Source organism: Rhinatrema bivittatum, chromosome 4 (assembly GCF_901001135.1).
Source record: "Rhinatrema bivittatum chromosome 4, aRhiBiv1.1, whole genome shotgun sequence".
NCBI lineage: Eukaryota > Metazoa > Chordata > Amphibia > Gymnophiona > Rhinatrematidae > Rhinatrema > Rhinatrema bivittatum.
In genome coordinates, this window is record NC_042618.1 from 301,984,624 (window position 1) to 302,004,161 (window position 19,538).

A 19,538-nucleotide genomic window follows, 5' to 3' on the forward strand; every position below is an offset into this window, starting at 1 on the left:
GTTTCGTCTGGTATGATATAGAACTGCCTTGTCCTCCAGCTGTGATTGCAGGTAAAGGAGAACTGCTAATCCTCAGACTATATTCACATGCAGGTCGATACAGTAAAGTTCGCGGGAGAGTGGGCGAGCGCCCGCTCTCTCGGCGCACGCACAGGCCAGTAGGGATGTGAATCATTTTTCAACGATTAAAATTATCGTCCGATAATGTTTATATCGTCTTAAATCGTTATAGAACACGATACAATAGAAATTCTAACGATTTATCGTTAAAAATCGTTAAATCGTGTTAGTGCGCACTAAATCGAGTTAGTGCGCACTAACTCCCCGTTAGTGCGTACTAACTCGAGTTAGTGCGCACTAACTGAAAATGATACAAATAAACACTTTCCAGGTCACTGAAGGTCAGTTAGGAATGAATATGTGTTCCTATTGGCTGGCTGCCCTCTTATCTATTGATGTTACCAAGGTTACCACTGAGGTGATGGTTGGGGGGATGGGAAATGGAACTGGAAACTAACGAACACCAACAGAAAATGAAACAAAGTGTTCACACTTCCCAGGTCAGTAAAGGTCACTTAGGAATGAATATGTATGTATGTATTCCTATTGGCTGGCTGTGCTCTTATCTATTGATGTTACCAAGGCTAACACTGAGGTAATGGTTGGAGGGATGTGAAATGGAAACAGTTGGAAGCTTGACAAAAAAAGTAATGTAATGATCAGCACTCACGTGACTAGAACTTGTTTGTTTATTATTTTTGTTAGCAGGCACCTGAAATGCTAGTGCATGTTGAATTTGCCAATCACTGTGCATTTTAGAAAGGTGGTCCTGGCTGGAACTGTACACAGTTCAAATATATGTAATTGATTGTTGGTAAGTGTATTTTTTAAGTAGCCACACTGGCACAAGTATGTTTACTTTTCCTCCTACTTAACTCACTAGCTCAGCTTTGTAAGAAGGGCTTCTCTGCTTGAGTGAGGGTCAGGCAGCTCCCCCCTGTCTGTGAAGCCAGCCTCTCACTAGTAATGCAGGGAGGGAGCTGTCTCAGACTTCACCATCCTCCCCCCCCCCTCACCCACACACCATTCACTAGCTGGGACATGGGGGAAGTCAGGAGTGAGGGTCAGGCAGCTCCCCCCTGTCTGTGAAGCCAGCCTCTCACTAGTAATGCAGGGAGGGAGCTGTCTCAGACTTCACCATCCTCCCCCCCCCCTCACCCACACACCATTCACTAGCTGGGACATGGGGGAAGTCAGGAGTGAGGGTCAGGCAGCTCCCCCCTGTCTGTGAAGCCAGCCTCTCACTAGTAATGCAGGGAGGGAGCTGTCTCAGACTTCACCATCCTCCCCCCCCCCTCACCCACACACCATTCACTAGCTGGGACATGGGGGAAGTCAGGAGTGAGGGTCAGGCAGCTCCCCCCTGTCTGTGAAGCCAGCCTCTCACTAGTAATGCAGGGAGGGAGCTGTCTCAGACTTCACCATCCTCCCCCCCCCCCCCCTCACCCACACACCATTCACTAGCTGGGACATGGGGGAAGTCAGGAGTGAGGGTCAGGCAGCTCCCCCCTGTCTGTGAAGCCAGCCTCTCACTAGTAATGCAGGGAGGGAGCTGTCTCAGACTTCACCATCCTCCCCCCCCCCCCTCACCCACACACCATTCACTAGCTGGGACATGGGGGAAGTCAGGAGTGAGGGTCAGGCAGCTCCCCCCTGTCTGTGAAGCCAGCCTCTCACTAGTAATGCAGGGAGGGAGCTGTCTCAGACTTCACCATCCTCCTCCCCCCCCCCCTCACCCACACACCATTCACTAGCTGGGACATGGGGGAAGTCAGGAGTGAGGGTCAGGCAGCTCCCCCCTGTCTGTGAAGCCAGCCTCTCACTAGTAATGCAGGGAGGGAGCTGTCTCAGACTTCACCATCCTCCCCCCCCCCCTCACCCACACACCATTCACTAGCTGGGACATGGGGGAAGTCAGGAGTGAGGGTCAGGCAGCTCCCCCCTGTCTGTGAAGCCAGCCTCTCACTAGTAATGCATGGAGGGAGCTGTCTCAGACTTCACCATCCTCCCCCCCCCCCCTCACCCACACACCATTCACTAGCTGGGACATGGGGGAAGTCAGGAGTGAGGGTCAGGCAGCTCCCCCCTGTCTGTGAAGCCAGCCTCTCACTAGTAATGCAGGGAGGGAGCTGTCTCAGACTTCACCATCCTCCCCCCCCCTCACCCACACACCATTCACTAGCTGGGACATGGGGGAAGTCAGGAGTGAGGGTCAGGCAGCTCCCCCCTGTCTGTGAAGCCAGCCTCTCACTAGTAATGCAGGGAGGGAGCTGTCTCAGACTTCACCATCCTCCCCCCCCCCCCCGTCACCCACACACCATTCACTAGCTGGGACATGGGGGAAGTCAGGAGTGAGGGTCAGGCAGCTCCCCCCTGTCTGTGAAGCCAGCCTCTCACTAGTAATGCAGGGAGGGAGCTGTCTCAGACTTCACCATCCTCCCCCCCCCCCCCCTCACCCACACACCATTCACTAGCTGGAACATGGGGGAAGTCAGGAGTGAGGGTCAGGCAGCTCCCCCCTGTCTGTGAAGCCAGCCTCTCACTAGTAATGCAGGGAGGGAGCTGTCTCAGACTTCACCATCCTCCCCCCCCCCCTCACCCACACACCATTCACTAGCTGGGACATGGGGGAAGTCAGGAGTGAGGGTCAGGCAGCTCCCCCCTGTCTGTTCAGCCAGCCTCTCACTAGTAATGCAGGGAGGGAGCTGTCTCAGACTTCACCATCCTCCTCCCCCCCCCCTCACCCACACACCATTCACTAGCTGGGACATGGGGGTAGTCAGGAGTGAGGGTCAGGCAGCTCCCCCCTGTCTGTGAAGCCAGCCTCTCACTAGTAATGCAGGGAGGGAGCTGTCTCAGACTTCACCATCCTCCCCCCCCCCCCCCCCCCTCACCCACACACCATTCACTAGCTGGGACATGGGGGAAGTCAGGAGTGAGGGTCAGGCAGCTCCCCCCTGTCTGTGAAGCCAGCCTCTCACTAGTAATGCAGGGAGGGAGCTGTCTCAGACTTCACCATCCTCCCCCCCCCCCCCCTCACCCACACACCATTCACTAGCTGGGACATGGGGGAAGTCAGGAGTGAGGGTCAGGCAGCTCCCCCCTGTCTGTGAAGCCAGCCTCTCACTAGTAATGCAGGGAGGGAGCTGTCTCAGACTTCACCATCCTCCCCCCCCCCCCTTCACCCACACACCATTCACTAGCTGGGACATGGGGGAAGTCAGGAGTGAGGGTCAGGCAGCTCCCCCCTGTCTGTGAAGCCAGCCTCTCACTAGTAATGCAGGGAGGGAGCTGTCTCAGACTTCACCATCCTCCCCCCCCCCCTCACCCACACACCATTCACTAGCTGGGACATGGGGAAGTCAGGAGTGAGGGTCAGGCAGCTCCCCCCTGTCTGTGAAGCCAGCCTCTCACTAGTAATGCAGGGAGGGAGCTGTCTCAGACTTCACCATCCTCCCCCCCCCCCTCACCCACACACCATTCACTAGCTGGGACATGGGGGAAGTCAGGAGTGAGGGTCAGGCAGCTCCCCCCTGTCTGTGAAGCCAGCCTCTCACTAGTAATGCAGGGAGGGAGCTGTCTCAGACTTCACCATCCTCCCCCCCCCTCACCCACACACCATTCACTAGCTGGGACATGGGGGAAGTCAGGAGTGAGGGTCAGGCAGCTCCCCCCTGTCTGTGAAGCCAGCCTCTCACTAGTAATGCAGGGAGGGAGCTGTCTCAGACTTCACCATCCTCCTCCCCCCCCCCCCCTTCACCCACACACCATTCCCTAGCTGGGACATGGGGGAAGTCAGGAGTGAGGGTCAGGCAGCCCCCCCCTGTCTGTGAAGCCAGCCTCTCACTAGTAATGCAGGGAGGGAGCTGTCTCAGACTTCACCATCCTCCTCCCCCCCCCCCCCCCTTCACCCACACACCATTCACTAGCTGGGACATGGGGGAAGTCAGGAGTGAGGGTCAGGCAGCTCCCCCCTGTCTGTGAAGCCAGCCTCTCACTAGTAATGCAGGGAGGGAGCTGTCTCAGACTGGTATCAGGGTTAGGGCACTGTGTGCAGGAAGATCACAACACTCCTGGTATTAATAGGGATAGGGCACTGTAAGAGATGACTGTAGTAGATTGAATAAAGATCTGATGTTTCTGCTCTCCTCACACCAAACAAAAACAACACACAAGCAGAGAAGCCCTTCTTACAAAGCTGAGCTAGTGAGTTAAGTAGGAGGAAAAGTAAACATACTTGTGCCAGTGTGGCTACTTAAAAAATACACTTACCAAGAATCAATTACATATATTTGAACTGTGTACAGTTCCAGCCAGGACCACCTTTCTAAAATGCACAGTGATTGGCAAATTCAACATGCACTAGCATTTCAGGTGCCTGCTAACAAAAATAATAAACAAACAAGTTCTAGTCACGTGAGTGCTGATCATTACATTACTTTTTTTGTCAAGCTTCCAACTGTTTCCATTTCACATCCCTCCAACCATTACCTCAGTGTTAGCCTTGGTAACATCAATAGATAAGAGCACAGCCAGCCAATAGGAATACATACATACATATTCATTCCTAAGTGACCTTTACTGACCTGGGAAGTGTGAACACTTTGTTTCATTTTCTGTTGGTGTTCGTTAGTTTCCAGTTCCATTTCCCATCCCCCCAACCATCACCTCAGTGGTAACCTTGGTAACATCAATAGATAAGAGGGCAGCCAGCCAATAGGAACACATATTCATTCCTAACTGACCTTCAGTGACCTGGAAAGTGTTTATTTGTATCATTTTCAGTTAGTGCGCACTAAATCGAGTTAGTGCGCACTAACGGGGAGTTAGTGCGCACTAACTCGATTTAGTGCGCACTAACACGATTTAACGATTTTTAACGATAAATCGTTAGAATTTCTATTGTATCGTGTTCTATAACGATTTAAGACGATATAAACATTATCGGACGATAATTTTAATCGTTGAAAAATGATTCACATCCCTACACCCACACCTAGGTATTAAAATCTGCCCCAGTGTTGGCAGTCATACACAAATTTGTGTGCCACACATGCCTTTTTTAGTGTCACTATCAGGCAGAACACTTTATGGCAGCTACATGTATTTGATGTTAACTTTACTGTGACTATTGTTTTCCAAGTACAGTCTACTGCTCCATTGTCAAGAGGAATCCTAAGTAGGCATACATGATTTCTGTTACACACTGACCCAGACAGAGAAGCAGTGAGAGAAGGATGATAGAGAGGAGAGCAGGAGTTAACACTCTACTGGCCTCCCTTCTGCAGCTGGTTCAACTCACCTCATGTCATGCTTGGCCCTTTACTCGTGGTACTCTCGCGGCCGCAGCCAGTCACTGCCACCGCGTTCCTCCTGGTTCCCTGTGCTCCAGTTGGTGGCTAGGATGCCGCCGACCAGCGTTCCGACACTGGGTCTCTCTGGACGCACGCGCGCGCCATCTGTCCTCCCTTTAAGGGGGCCAATGGCGGGAACTTCAGGCTCGTCCCCGGCTGATGACATCATCCAGCACTAAGGGTTCCCTGGTTCCTAGCTGGTGCTTACTCCAGTTCTCCGGACCTGTTGTTCCTGTTCCATGAATCTCTGCTCTGCTCATTGGAATCCTGTCTCTGTGTCCCCGCTCCTTGGTGTTCTGGCTCAGCGCTTCTACATCTGGGACCCTGCCTCAGTGCCCTGTTCCTCGGGGTTCTGGTTCAGCGCTTCTACATTTGGGACCCTGCCTCAGCGCCCTGTTCCTTTGGGGTTCTGGCTGAGCGCTTCTACATTTAGGACCCTGCCTCAGCGCCCTGTTCCTCGGGGTTCTGGCTCAGCACTTCTACATTTGGGACCCGGCCTCGGCGCCCCGCTCCTCGGGGTCTGCCTCAGCACTTTTACATTTGGGACCTGCCTCAGCGCTCCCACTCCTTGGGACCTGGCTCAGCGCTGTTACATCACAAGACCCTGTCTCGGTGCTTCCGCCCCTCGAGGTCTGGGTCAGAGCTTCTACGTCATGAGACGCTGTCTCTACGCTCCCGCTCAGGACCTGGCTCAGCACCTCTACATTACAGGACTGCGCCTCTGTGTCACCGCTCCTTGGGGTATCTCTCAGTGCTTCTACTTCACAGGTTCCTGCTACTGTGCTGCCGTACCTCAGGCAGTGCCTCAGCGCTCCTACCCCACTAGAACCCATCACAGCGGATTCCCCGCTCAGGGCCTGCTTCAACATACCATTATTCAGGCCTCTGCTCCTGCACTTCCTTCCCACAGGGCCTACCCCATGTGGTCCTGCTCTCCCATCTCCAGAACTGCGGTAGCATCTCATCACTTGAGGCCTTCTCTCTCTCTCTCTCCTCGAGGGAACCTTGGCCTTGGAATGAATATGACCTCTCTGATACTCCCTACTTCTAGCCGCCTGTTTCCTCTGGGACCACCTACACAGAGGCCCACCTAAGACCAGCCGGACCCGGCACCCAAGGGCTCAAGCTGTGAGGAATGAGGGCTGGTACTGGCGAAGTTCCTGTTTGCCTCCGCTCCTGGCCAGCCTCACCTCCCGACGGTAGCGCCAACCCCACCTCAGGGCAAGGGTCCACAATTCCTACAACTTCCCTGGAAGGGGATGGGTTAGGTGAGGCCTATCAGGCAAAGTAGCATTGTATTAGGTTTTGCCAAAGCTGGCTGACACTCAGCGTGGTGTCCTCGGCTCCTGCTGGAGCACATGGGGGATCTGGTGGGAGATCCATTAGTAGTCCATGGCATAAAGTGAGATTATGGAAGACACAGCAGAGCAGCACTATATCTCCAACTTTGGGTGGGACATACATCATAACTCTACCGGTCTTGTCCAAACAGCGAAATTGACGTTCTGGTTCTGATTTCTGGTTCTGGTTCTGGTTCCTGGTTCCTGGTCTTGTCCAAACAGCGAAATAGGCATTTGACAAAGTCCCTCATGAGAGGCTTCTACGAAAACTAAAAAGTCATGGGATAGGAGGCGATGTCCTTTCGTGGATTACAAACTGGTTAAAAGTCAGGAAACAGAGAGTAGGATTAAATGGTCAATTTTCTCAGTGGAAAAGGGTAAACAGTGGAGTGCCTCAGGGATCTGTACTTGGACCGGTGTTTTTCAATATATATATAAATGATCTGGAAAGGAATACGACGAGTGAGGTTATCAAATTTGTGGATGATACAAAATTATTCAGAGTAGTTAAATCATAAACGGATTGTGATACATTACAGGAGGACCTTGCAAGACTGGAAGATTGGGCATCCAAATGACAGATGAAATTTAATGTGGACAAGTGCAAGGTGTTGCATATAGGGAAAAATAACCCTTGCTGTAGTTACATGATGTTAGGTTCCATATTAGGAGCTACCACCCAGGAAAAAGATCTAGGCATCATAGTAGATAATACTTTGAAATTGTCGGCTCAGTGTGCTGCAGCAGTCAAAAAAGCAAACAGAATGTTAGGAATTATTAGGAAGGGAATGGTTAATAGAACGGAAATTGTCATAATGCCTCTATATCGCTCCATGGTGAGACCGCACCTTGAATATTGTGTATAATTCTGGTCGCCGCATCTCAAAAAAGATATAGTTGCGATGGAGAAGGTACAGAGAAGGGCATCCAAAATGATAAAGGGGATGGAACAGCTCCCCTATGAGGAAAGGCTGAAGAGGTTAGGGCTGTTCAGCTTGGAGAAGAGATGGCTGAGGGGGGATATGATAGAGGTCTTTAAGATCATGAGAGGTCTTGAATGAGTAGATGTGACTCGGTTATTTACACTTTCGAATAATAGAAGGACTAGGGGGCATTCCATGAAGTTAGCAAGTAGCACATTTAAGACTAATCAGAGAAAATTCTTTTTCAATCAACGCACAATAAAGCTCTGGAATTTTTTGCCAGAGGATGTGGTTAGTGCAGTTAGTGTAGCTGGGTTCAAAAAAGGTTTGGATAAGTTCTTGGAGGAGAAGTCCTTTAATGGCTATTAATCAAGTTTACTTAGGGAATAGCCACTGCTATTAATTGCATCAGTAGCCTAGGATCTTCTTAGTGTTTGAGTAATTGCCAGGTTCTTGTGGCCTGGTTTGGCCTCTGTTGGAAACAGGATGCTGGGCTTGATGGACCCTTGGTCTGACCCAGCATGGCAATTTCTTATGTTCTTATGAGAACCTCAAAGGTGTGCTCGATGACACAGTGGGTAGAACATAAGGTCTCATTGTACCTTGTCTGTGCCAGCATGCTGGGAATGGCAATGGGTGTGAGAAGCCAGGTCGTGCAACCGTACCCAGAATCTCCTGCAGCGACAAGATTTAAGCCATCAATCATAGCACAGTCACTTGCAGGTCTGGCTGGCAAACCACTGCATGCTAAAAGACAGTAGACGGTAGTTTGTAGCTTTGTTAGAGCCTTAAAGGCTGATTTCCTTACATGCCACATCACTCTGGGCCAGTATATGTGCAGGACAGCAGTAGACAAATGTAGCTCTTTTCTTCTGGACTACTAAATCACGTCTGGGGATTCCAACAAATGTGTGCCAGGCTTTCACAACAGAGCTAAGGCTACTGGTGTGTAGCAGTCAGCCAAACTTGAACCTATACATAAGAGCTGCCACACCTGTGCTAACCTAAAAAGGCTACCTCAAGGTGTGATGGGCAAGTGCCTGCCTGCTCTGCAGTATGCCCTCCAGACAAACCAATTTGTGAACCCTGATACAGGGAATATGCCTAGCCCCCAAAATGCACAGGACACTGATTTTCATTTAGCTGTGTGAAGGTCAACACAAACTGTGCACGAAATTCTGGTCGATGCATCACTAACTGGCCACATGTGATCTGGCAGTACCAGCAGAATGGTCACTTCAAGCTTGTGATTAACCAGTGAGATTTTCATTGCTCCCAATGGGAGGAAAGGAACAAGGCAATTTTGAAAGTCAACATGTAGCAAGTGTACATTACATGCTCAACACCAAGCTTTAGGGCAAGTACATTGTTTGTCCTCTCAAGATGAGTAGGCTTCTGCAGCAAGGGGAGAAAAAGGCAGGTCCAGATATAAATGTACAAGCCACTTGTCATGGCAGCAATGCTGTAACATCTCCCACAGCCCCCCCCCCCCCCCATGTCCGTGCCATTTGCCACAAATACATAGCCAGAGATGGAATAGAGAAAGAATCATCTCTCTTACCTATGAGCCAACCATTACCATACAGGCTGTCCTCAAAACTTTCGCACAGGCCCATCTTTAAAAATGGCGTGGGCCATCCAGTGCTCCTACCATGTGACAGGGGCCAGCCAATGGCACGGATACCCTGTCACATGGTAAGGGCAAAGGGCCATCGGCGCCATTTTGATTAGTGGCAGCCGACGGCCCGGGAGCGGGAGATCACTCCCGGGACCCCCACTGGACCACAGGTACCTGTAAAAAGTTTTTTGGGGGGTCGGGAGGGTGGGGGAAGCTAAGGGATTAGTTTTAAAGGGCAGGGGTGGGTTTAGGGGTTATTTTTGTGTGCCGTTTTTCCTGCCCTCCCCCAAAACGATAAGAGAACCCCCAAGAACAATGTCGTGGGGTTTTCCTATCGTTTTGGGGGAGCCCCCAATTTTTGACGATATTTTCAATCATCCGAAGCCCGATTCACATCCCTAGTTATTTCTGGAGTTAAATCCCACGATAGTATGCGTTACTGTATCACACTCCATGCTAGCAGACTCTCATTTCCATTTACTCTGCTCAAACTCCTCCTACTCGAATACGCAATGTTTAATTTGCATACGCATTTTGTGTTGCATTATTTATCGCATGCGTTATGCTGTTATCATGCATGTTACAGCGTTATCGCGCGCGATAAGGCCCTCAAGCGAAATGATAAATGGCCAAGTCAGGTTGCTGTTGTGTCCGTCGGTCTCAGACGGCTTCGACCTTTCTGGCTTTTGCCATTGTTTTATCCACTTATTTGGCCACCTTGAGATCATCAGATACGATCACCCCAGATCCTGCTTTGGATTTATGAATAGAAGAATTTCACCCTGTATACCATATTGCTCCCTTGTGTTTTTGCAGCCCAAATGCATAACCTTGCATTCTGTAGCATTAAATCTTAGCTGCCAAACTCTAGAGTATTCCTCATGCTCTTAAAGTTCTTTTTTCCCTAATAAAAACAGTACAACAAGTTCTTGCATGCAATGTGGCAAAACCAGGACCAAATCATTCTAAGGTCGATATTCAAAAGCTACTTAGCTGGATAATTAGGACTTATCTGGCTAGGTAGTGGCCGCTGAATATCTGATAATGTTCAGTGGTTGCCACTTAGACGGATAAGTCAATTATCCAGCTAGGTTTTTAGTTGGATAACTTGTGGGTGGGAATAGGGCATAATGGGTCGTGCTACTTAGCAAGATAAATTATCCAGCTAAGTAGCGATATTCAGACTTAGCTGGATAAGTTATACATCTAAATTAGACCTAAATTATCTAAGATGGATAAGACTTGACTGGGTAAGTAGCAATTAATCTGGCAATATTCAGTTGATTAGCTGTGCAGCTGAATATCTGTCTAAGTTAACTGGCTATATTTTGAATATCTACCACTCTATTGTTAAAAAAATTTAGTTAGACAGTAATAGCTTTCTGTGTCTGCCAGTTTTATGTCAAGTTATTATATGAAACAAACAATAGAATTCTGAATTCAATTCCTATTTTCATATTCTGGTCTTTGGGCCAGATGGGGCTTGTGATGTTATAGAAGCAGTCTTTATAGCCTCTGAGAGGAAGGAATTCCAGTCATCACACAATAGCAACACCTAGTGGCCAAGCTTAGGATGCACATATACCATTTCTGGAAGTAGCCATGGTTTGTAGTCCCTAGGCAAGGACTGTCCCTGCAATGGCTGGAATAGATAGGGAAGTTATAAAACATCTTAGGTAGTTGGAAATGAAGGTTCATGATGCTGTATCCCAGATGAGGGATTGACCTGGAAGTTTAACAAACTGCCAGACTAAAGTAAAAAATTAAGCAGGGGAAAACAGGCTGGTTCTATGGCTTAGGATGCAGTGGTATACACTGTGCTACAGTAGGTTTGAGTTGGGGTCCACTATCTATTGAGGCCAGCTGGCACAGGGCACACCATAGGGAAGATTCCTGGAGGTGGGGGGAGGTGGGGGGGTGGGAGGTAAGATGGCTGCAGCTACTGCAGCTCCCCCTGCCAGTAGAAGAAATAATACTGATGTTAAATCCTGAAGAAGACTTACCTCAAGTCTTCCTGGCCAGCAAGGTTGCCAATTGCCTGGTCATGCTGTGTGTGTGTGTGTGTGTGTGTGTGTGTAAGGGGGAGGAAGGGGTAGGGGTGGGGGAGTAATGCAAAAGAGGGCAAAGGTGATAAAAAGAAAAAAGTGGAAAACTGCTATTGATTTGCATATATTTACTGTGTTATTCTACCATCCATCAAGCCCATAATCCTAGCCAGAAGAAAACGCAGTTCTTTAAAATGAATGTGCAAAATAGTAGTAGTGCCAGAAAATAATAGAAGAAAATATATACTAGTTGGAAAAGATGAAATATTTCAGGCTAGCTCTGAGCTTTAGTAACTTGTGACGGTGTACATTAGAAGCCTTCAGCATCACTTTGGATAGAGTGAGGCCCTAATATACACCACCATAAGTTCCATCAGCTCAGAGCTGGCCTGAAATATTTCATCTTCAAGAAATCAGGGAAAGACTGAACCTGTTCCAGGATGCTCTGATTTCCCTACACAAGCAGCATTGCCACTAAGATTCTGTGGGCTTGTTGTTCCAGTTTCTTTAAGAAATCTAGAACGTCATATCCCTAGATGCTATGGGAAAAAGTCAGGCCTTAGTTAGCTCAAGATCATAATGGAGAGTCGATCTGGTAGCCCAAGAAAGGACCCCAGCACTCATCCTGGCCTTGGTACTCAGTTCAACATCCATAGAAAGTTAATATTATGCTAGTTTCTGGAAATGAGTTTGGATATCAGTGCAAGTTACCTTGTCTTTCTCCAAACTTTTCCTTTGTTCATGGAATGCACCTGGACTCTTCAGTGCTAGAATCAGAAAAACAGGGAAAGCAGGCAGATTAGTAAGAAGATCAGAGAGGGGATACTGAAGAGCAGCTGTTTCATGAGTCATTTGGAGAATGCTTGCTCACCCAGCAGGATTTCTTAATGACCTCAGGTCAAAAGGCACAGGCCAGCTACTCCTGTTTTATTACTTTGCATTTCTAGTTTTGAAGTCTGATTTTTATTAGTAAAATAGGAACTACAATTCTATAGATACAATGGGGCAACACCAGTAATAGTTTTTGTTTTCCTTTAAGACCTGAAGTTCTCTAATAAATCTAGAGGCTAACCTGGTAGCTTTATAGTTACTGAACTGTGGGTTCAATTGCCGGCCCTAACTTCTTGTGTTTGAAATACTGATGAAGCATTTGCCAAAACCATTGGAGAAGGAAGAGAACAAGAGTCAATTACAGTTCTTTGGATATCACCTTTCTAAAAGGCCTAAATTGCTATAGAGTTAAGGTGACCAAATTGCTTTATGTCATAACTGAAAGGCTGACCCACTCACTTTGCTGCATCTATAGCTTTGTAGTTCCAATTTCCACTCTAGACCATGTTTAAAAGTCCATATGTGTAATGGGGTAAAACCAGGATCTGGTTGGCTCATAATACTTTAAAAAAGCAGCAGAACACAAATGCTATTCAGGATGTCAATGAAGCCAACAATCTGTTACTTAGAGTATTTTTGTTATTTGATATCCTGTAAAATATATAAATCTGAAAGACTCCATGAGACCAATGCATGACCAAAAGAGTGATGATCATTCTGCCAAGGTGGTAGGTAGGCCAGGATTAAGGAGTTCTGATGAGGTATCCCTCAGTCTCCTGGGGAGAAAAAATGAAGTACCACTTTTACAATGGCACTCACTGACATGCTACAGAAGAACACAAGTAGCAGCTCTGAAGGGTATTGTTTCAGGCTCTCAGCTTCAGAAGGCAACAGCAATACATATATGTGTATGAGAGGAGATGTGGGAGGAAACAATAAAGACAGCAGAAACTGAGAAGGAAAAAGAGTGGAAGGGGAGATTACACAGAGGGCAAACTCTAAGTACTGCTCCTAAGAAAGCAGTGCACTTATCCAAAGCACTAACAAAATGATGCCACAAAGTTTTCACTCAAAACTCAAGTCACTCCAGGAAAAAAAAATCACATTCTGAAATACGGTATTTTTGTAATATAATTTTTGATTGGTCACTCCAAAATAGCTCCAATCTGGTCCACCTTAACTTTTTATGCTCTGAAGCACTAATGAGATTTGTTCACAAGCTTATAGCAACTAACAAGAAATATCAACTGTGAAGACAAAACCTATTTACCAATCTAATGCTGTTTCCATTGTTCTTCTTGTAAACCTTTTATTAGAAAAAAATACATGGACATGTACATGGAATGAACGCATTTATGCAAGCTAACAAGTGTATCAAGAATGAATCTACCTTCTGGTGATCTAGTGAGCCCTTCAAAACAACAAATCATCCATTCAAGAGCAACTAGAGCTTATCACAGATGTGACTCATATATTCCTTAACCTAGTGATTATGGATGACTTTAACTATATATGGAAAGTCTGACATGACATATGGCAGATTTCTTCATCACCATGAGGACATTTGGTCTTGCTCAGGCTGCTAAATCCCCAACATATGAAAAGTGACACATATTGGCCTTGATCTTCCAAATGGGGTTAAACAATCCAGAAAATCATGAGGAAGGCATTAAGATAACAACTGCTTTTATGGACTGATCACTTACTAGTTAAGTTTGTTCTATGCAGTGACTAAAAAGGCGGATACAAAAAACCCTTGAAAGTGATCCAAAAAAAGAAATGCCAGACCACCGAAAACTTGCTAAAAGCCATAATTTCCCTAAGTGGATGAGAAGCTATCTGTAACAGACAAGCTAAAGTTATGGAATGAAAACCTAGCAAAACCCTGGACAAAACTGCCCCATAAAAAGTCCTATGTCCTTCCCATAGATGCTCCTCTTGGTACTCCAAGAACTTGGAGCTCTAAAATAACAAAGATGAAGACTAAAAATGAAATAGCACAAATACTCCGAGGAGGACAGACTACAATGAAAACTGCACATGACAACCTACCACAGAGCCATAACTAAGGCCAAAAAACTACTTCTCTCAGTGTATTGAAGCTGCCCCAAACCCAACCGTTTGAAATAGTAAATGGCCTGCTACAACCGCACCCCTACAGAACCATACTTTTAAATTTAAAATAATGTTAAATTACTTTTCCTTCTTCTTCAAGGCACTCACAAGACATATCCTACATGAAGACAAAGACAAATTCAGTTTTAGAGATATGAGGCTTATTTGTACAATCACAGAAGAGGGTCTAAATAAAACTCTTGCTGTCCTATGCCCAATAATCTGCAATCTTAACCCTTGTCCATCCAAGTTAGTAAAGCTGGCAAGTGAAGGCCTCATAACTTGGGCTTCCAAAATTGTGAACTCCTCCCTTGCTGATGGATTTCTAACCAGATCAGAGAAAAGCCATGTGTGAAGGAGTGTATGTTAGACTCTCCTTAAAAACCCTTGAATAGGCATTTAGCTTGGTCTATCTTAAATCACGGACAGAAAGAGAATTCTTCTCTGAGGGTGTTCTCCTTAGAGGGGGATAGAAGTTGGGTTCAGAGAGAACACTGGAACCACAGGAAAGAGAAGGAGTTTAGGTAAGGTCAATACTGCTGTCTTTTGTTTGAAAACTGCTAAGGTAAGCAGATCTACTTGTTACCGTGGAATCAGAGGAGGAAAAAAGTCTTTGAGGTGCCTGCTCATCTGAGTAGTAATGGTCCTGACAGTTTTTCCTTTTGCTCATTTTGTGCCAAGAATGGTCATAAGGAAGTGTGTTGCTCCTATGACAAAGAAAAAAAACAAAGAACCTTTTGTAGGAAGTGGTAAAGTTAAAGCAGAGCAAGCTCTGCAGGCATGCTCCTATTGTGCTGCAGAAGACCATCTGTCAAAGATTGTCTATGGCTTGATGTTCTAGAATGGTAGAGCAAATTAACAAAGTTATGCAAGGGGGAATACAGTCAAACGAAGGAAAGAAATGATGAACCCTTTGTAGCAACTGTTGAAATCAAAGTGGAGTAAGGCCTGTGGGTATGCTCCCCTTGTGAAACGAGAAAGCATATTGTCAAGGACTACCCCCAACTTGAGAATGAAGAGTGAAAGCATGAGTGGGTGTGTATTTTTGTAAAGATACAAAGCTGTAATCTGGTGAATAGTCCACTTGGGGGATTTTCAAACTTCGAGATCTCAATTGTGCTGAATGAGCTTTCCAACCAAGCCCTGGTGGATTCAGGATGCAGAAAGACTTTCATCTGAAAAACCTAGCCCAGAGTGGGTATATCAATTTCAGGAAGAAGGCAACACTCACCTGTATACATGGTGACAAGCAACAGTACCCAATGAGTCAGGTCTTACTGACAATCTCAACAGGGCAAGTCTGTGTAGAAGTGGATATACTTCCTGAACTTTCATATCCTGTGGATCTGGGATGAGATTATCTCCAGTTTGACACTCTATAGGGCCATCTCATGGCCAGTTGGGCCATCCCAGACAACAAAGAAATATCTCTTCTGGAAGCCTCTCCTTGTGACTTTGCAAAAGTATATGACATGGAGTCAAAGATATCCAGACCACAGAGGCAGCACCCGAGAAGAAAATCTGAGAGGTCTCAGTGTTTAAAGACTGCTGAGGACTTTACTGTTTTAACTTTGTTTGGTGGCATGTATCAGAGGGAACTGGGGATGTTCTAAGAGCTCTTGGCTGATTCACCACAAAAGGGTGGGTGAGGGTAACCTTAGAAAACTTAAGCAAGCCCCACTCAATAACAGTTCCTTTGAGTTAGGCTGGAGGCATATACAGACAGGGAAGGGAAAGGTACTCTCTAGCCTCTAGGACCCCATACTGATCCTACCATCTGTAGTAAAGAGAACTGGTCAGTCCCAGTTTAGGATAGTAAAAGAATATAGGAAGATTTATTTTCCCGGAAGATGCTCGACCTGACACGGTCAAGCTAATGGAGAAGGTATGTGAAGGCATGTATGTTAGACCCTCCTTAAAAGCCTGGACCAGGCATTTAGGCTGGTTCACCTTAAGCCACAGACAGCATGAGAATTCTGCACTGAGGATGTTCTTCTTAGAAAAGAATAAGAAGCTAGGCCCAGGGAGAACATGGGAGCCCCAGGGAAGAGAAGGAGCTTAGGGAAGGCCAATTCAGCTATCTTTTGTTTGGCAATTGCTAAGGTAACAGATCTGCTTTTATTATATTTTTTTTATTGTTTTATTAAAAACCTTATGAGAAAACAGCCTAAGTCTGTTCTCTGGCCAACCACAAACCACTCACAGTGTCACACCCTGGTTTGGCATTTCCTAAAAACGCCACTCTGGATCCAGACAAATTTGAAAACTACCTCTGAATGTCTAATATTTTATGTCTGGGGAAACTATCAGAACACAGTGTGAACTCAACTAAATGACAGAGAGAAAATGGCTGGACCCTGGCCAATCCAGATTCAGCAAGGTCAAGGAATAGAGATAGTCCTCATTACCTTGTTGGATGATCTCCTTAGATACTGTGATAGAAGCCAGGGAGCGGTTATAGTGCCATTGGATTTCTCAGCAGCTTATGATACTGTAGATCACAATACGATGCTATTAAGTCTAGCAGATGCAAGCCTAAATGGCAAGGTTCTAACCTGGTTTAATTACTTTCTGCTAACAGGCAACAATCCATACAATTCATTAATGCCTCATTGGCATCAGTTCTTTTCAATCTCTACCTCAGACCACTAGTACAGATGATCAGAATGTCTAATATAAAAGCCTACATCTATGCAAATATTATCCATTTTATACCACCAATGGATCCAGACCCATCAACAGTTATAAAAAGCTAAGTACACATATATGTCTCATAGCCATCCAAAAATGGACTAAAAATAAACTCCATTTGAATCCCAACAAAAAACGAGATTCTCTGAATACAAAACACAAGCAGAAAGGTCTCTTATTTAAAACCCTATTTGGAAACTTTGAGCTATCTCTAAAATCACAGATAAAAAAATCTCAGAGTCTTGCTAAACATAGAAATAACCATCCTCCCACAAATCAAAGCAACAATAAAAACTGCCTCTTTCAACTACGGAACTTATAAAGACTCTATCCTTTCATCGAGAAGACAAACCCAGTCATAGTAGTCCATGCCACAATAACCACACTGTTGAATTACTATAACACACTGTATAAGAATCTAACAGATAAGGCCCTCCATAAACTCCAGCTAATACAAAACTCCATTTCATGACTGATAAAGGGATGCAGGCCACTTGACTATATCACACCTGTGCTAGATAATCTACACTAGGTACCAGTCTCCTACAGAACCAAATTCAAAACCCTGACACAGATTTTCATGAGCCTTAGAATATTTGGACTAGGGATGAGCATTAGGGAGAAATTAAATAGGATATGAGACCAAATATCCTATTTCATTTCAGGTCATTTTCAAAATGGAACAATTTAAATTATGATGAAATTTCATCTGATTCTCATTTTGTTTTGAAAATTGATAAAAAAAAAAACAACAACCTATCAGTTGGGCCTAGGCCTAGGCCAGAAGCTGGGGTCTCACCTAGGGAATAGGCTGAGACCCAAAGCAGGAGCCCTGGCCCTCACCTGAATACGACTCGGGAACATTAGCCAGGTTTTGGGCCTGAGGCCTGGGCCTCGCCTAGGTATAGGGCATGGCCCAATAAAAGGGCTGTGGCCTAAGCCTGAGTGTGATGCCAGGATCTTGGCCTGGACCCAGGCCCAACAACAGGGCCTCAACCCAGAGTCAGGCCCAGGATCAGAGTCCAGCCCTTGGAGGTTCTCTTCAGAGGTCTTCTGTCTTCTTTGTTTGTATTGAAATAACACCATTCGCTGGGGTCATTCCAAAGTAAATTAACTCTGGCACATCCTCTCCAGCAGAGGGGGCCATTTTGAAATATAGCAGCAAATAGAACTGCCGTACATGAAAATGGTGCCATCCAATGGGGAGGATGCACAGGTGTGAATTTACTCTGATACGTTCCCAGTGGTCGGTGTTATTTCAAGATGAAGAAAGAAGACAGAAGACTTGTGAAGGGGACCTTTGAGGCCTGGGATCCAGTCCTGTGCCTAATCCTGGACTGAGGCCCCAGAGTCATTATTTTGGGTAGGAGGGATTGGTAGTGGGGATGGGCGGCCTTTGGAGGCCTTATAACTTTCTTTCTCCTTTTTTTGAAATATTTAATTCTTAAAAAAAATAAATATAATAAACATTAAATGAAATGAAATTCATGGGACCCCCCCCCCCCAAAAAAAAAAATCAAAACGAAAACCAAAATGAAATTTGTATTTCTTCCCACCTCTATGGACCTAGTTACTTGAGAGAAAGGCTGTCCTATTACATACCTTCCAGACCACTATGATCCCCATTCAGAACCTTCATAACTACTCAATTAACAAAAGAAATTAAAAGAACAGATACCCTTCCACTTCTTTATCAGGAGCAGCACCTCCCATACGGAACTTTCTCCCACAAGAATTTTGCCAAATGAGTGGCTATTCCCATTTCAGGAGGCATTCACTGAGCGGGATGCCGGTGGTTGGTGTTCCACCTTCACGGAGCAGAAGGATGGAGGGCTGCCATCTCAAAAAAAAAAACAACAAAACAGGGGTAGGTAAGAGTATGGGCCAGGGGTGTGGCCTGCTTGTTGCAGTGGTTGCTACCCCTAATTGAGCTGGATGTTCACTTGGATGCAGATACGGCGCTGCTCTCTACATTGGTGGTGGGGTGGAGGGGAATTAGGGCTGGAGGGTACTGGAAGCCAATAGTAACAGGTGCGTGATAGAAAAAGATTTTAAAAAAAGGATAAAGTGCATAGCTTGCTCGGCAGACTGGATGGGCCATTCGGTCTTCTTCTGCCGTCATTTCTATGTTTCTCTGTTTCTAAGTAAAATCTTGGTTCTTCTGCCAGACCTATAATGCCAAATCCATGACTTCTTCTAGCCTGGAAAGCAGCTAAAACCTGCCCCCTTACATGCATTAGAATTTAACTGTCTGGCAGGTTTTGAACGTGCTGTTACAACAAGTAAAGCATTTATAAAACTGTTAAAAATATACCTGTTCAATAAAGCACTTCCCGTCTCTGAATAAACCTCACTCTAATCGGCACTGCCGTTTATTTCAAATTCAGCTGACTTTTTTCTGCCTAGCGTCATTTATTCCTGTAGCACTATGGTTTTACTGCTTCTCTTTGTTTTGTTTAATTTGTTTAATTTTATTTGTTTTGAACTAAATATGTAGGCTTGTGTCCCACTCCGAACTTTTTTGGAAGGGCAGGTAAGAAAGCCATGAAAAATAAATAAAA

At 46.0% G+C, this 19,538-nt stretch overlaps 1 protein-coding gene across 4 annotated transcripts in view; it reads right to left on the reverse strand.

Annotated features, from left to right (window-relative positions):
* MYOCD (myocardin) overlaps positions 1-19,538 on the reverse strand; it is a 332,840-nt gene that overhangs the window by 252,858 nt on the left and 60,444 nt on the right. For all 4 annotated transcript variants that reach the window (XM_029600231.1, XM_029600233.1, XM_029600232.1 and 1 more), the window contains exon 3: positions 12,052-12,107. In XM_029600231.1, the coding sequence (XP_029456091.1) occupies positions 12,052-12,107 (56 nt within the window). The remainder of the gene's footprint in view (positions 1-12,051; positions 12,108-19,538) is intronic.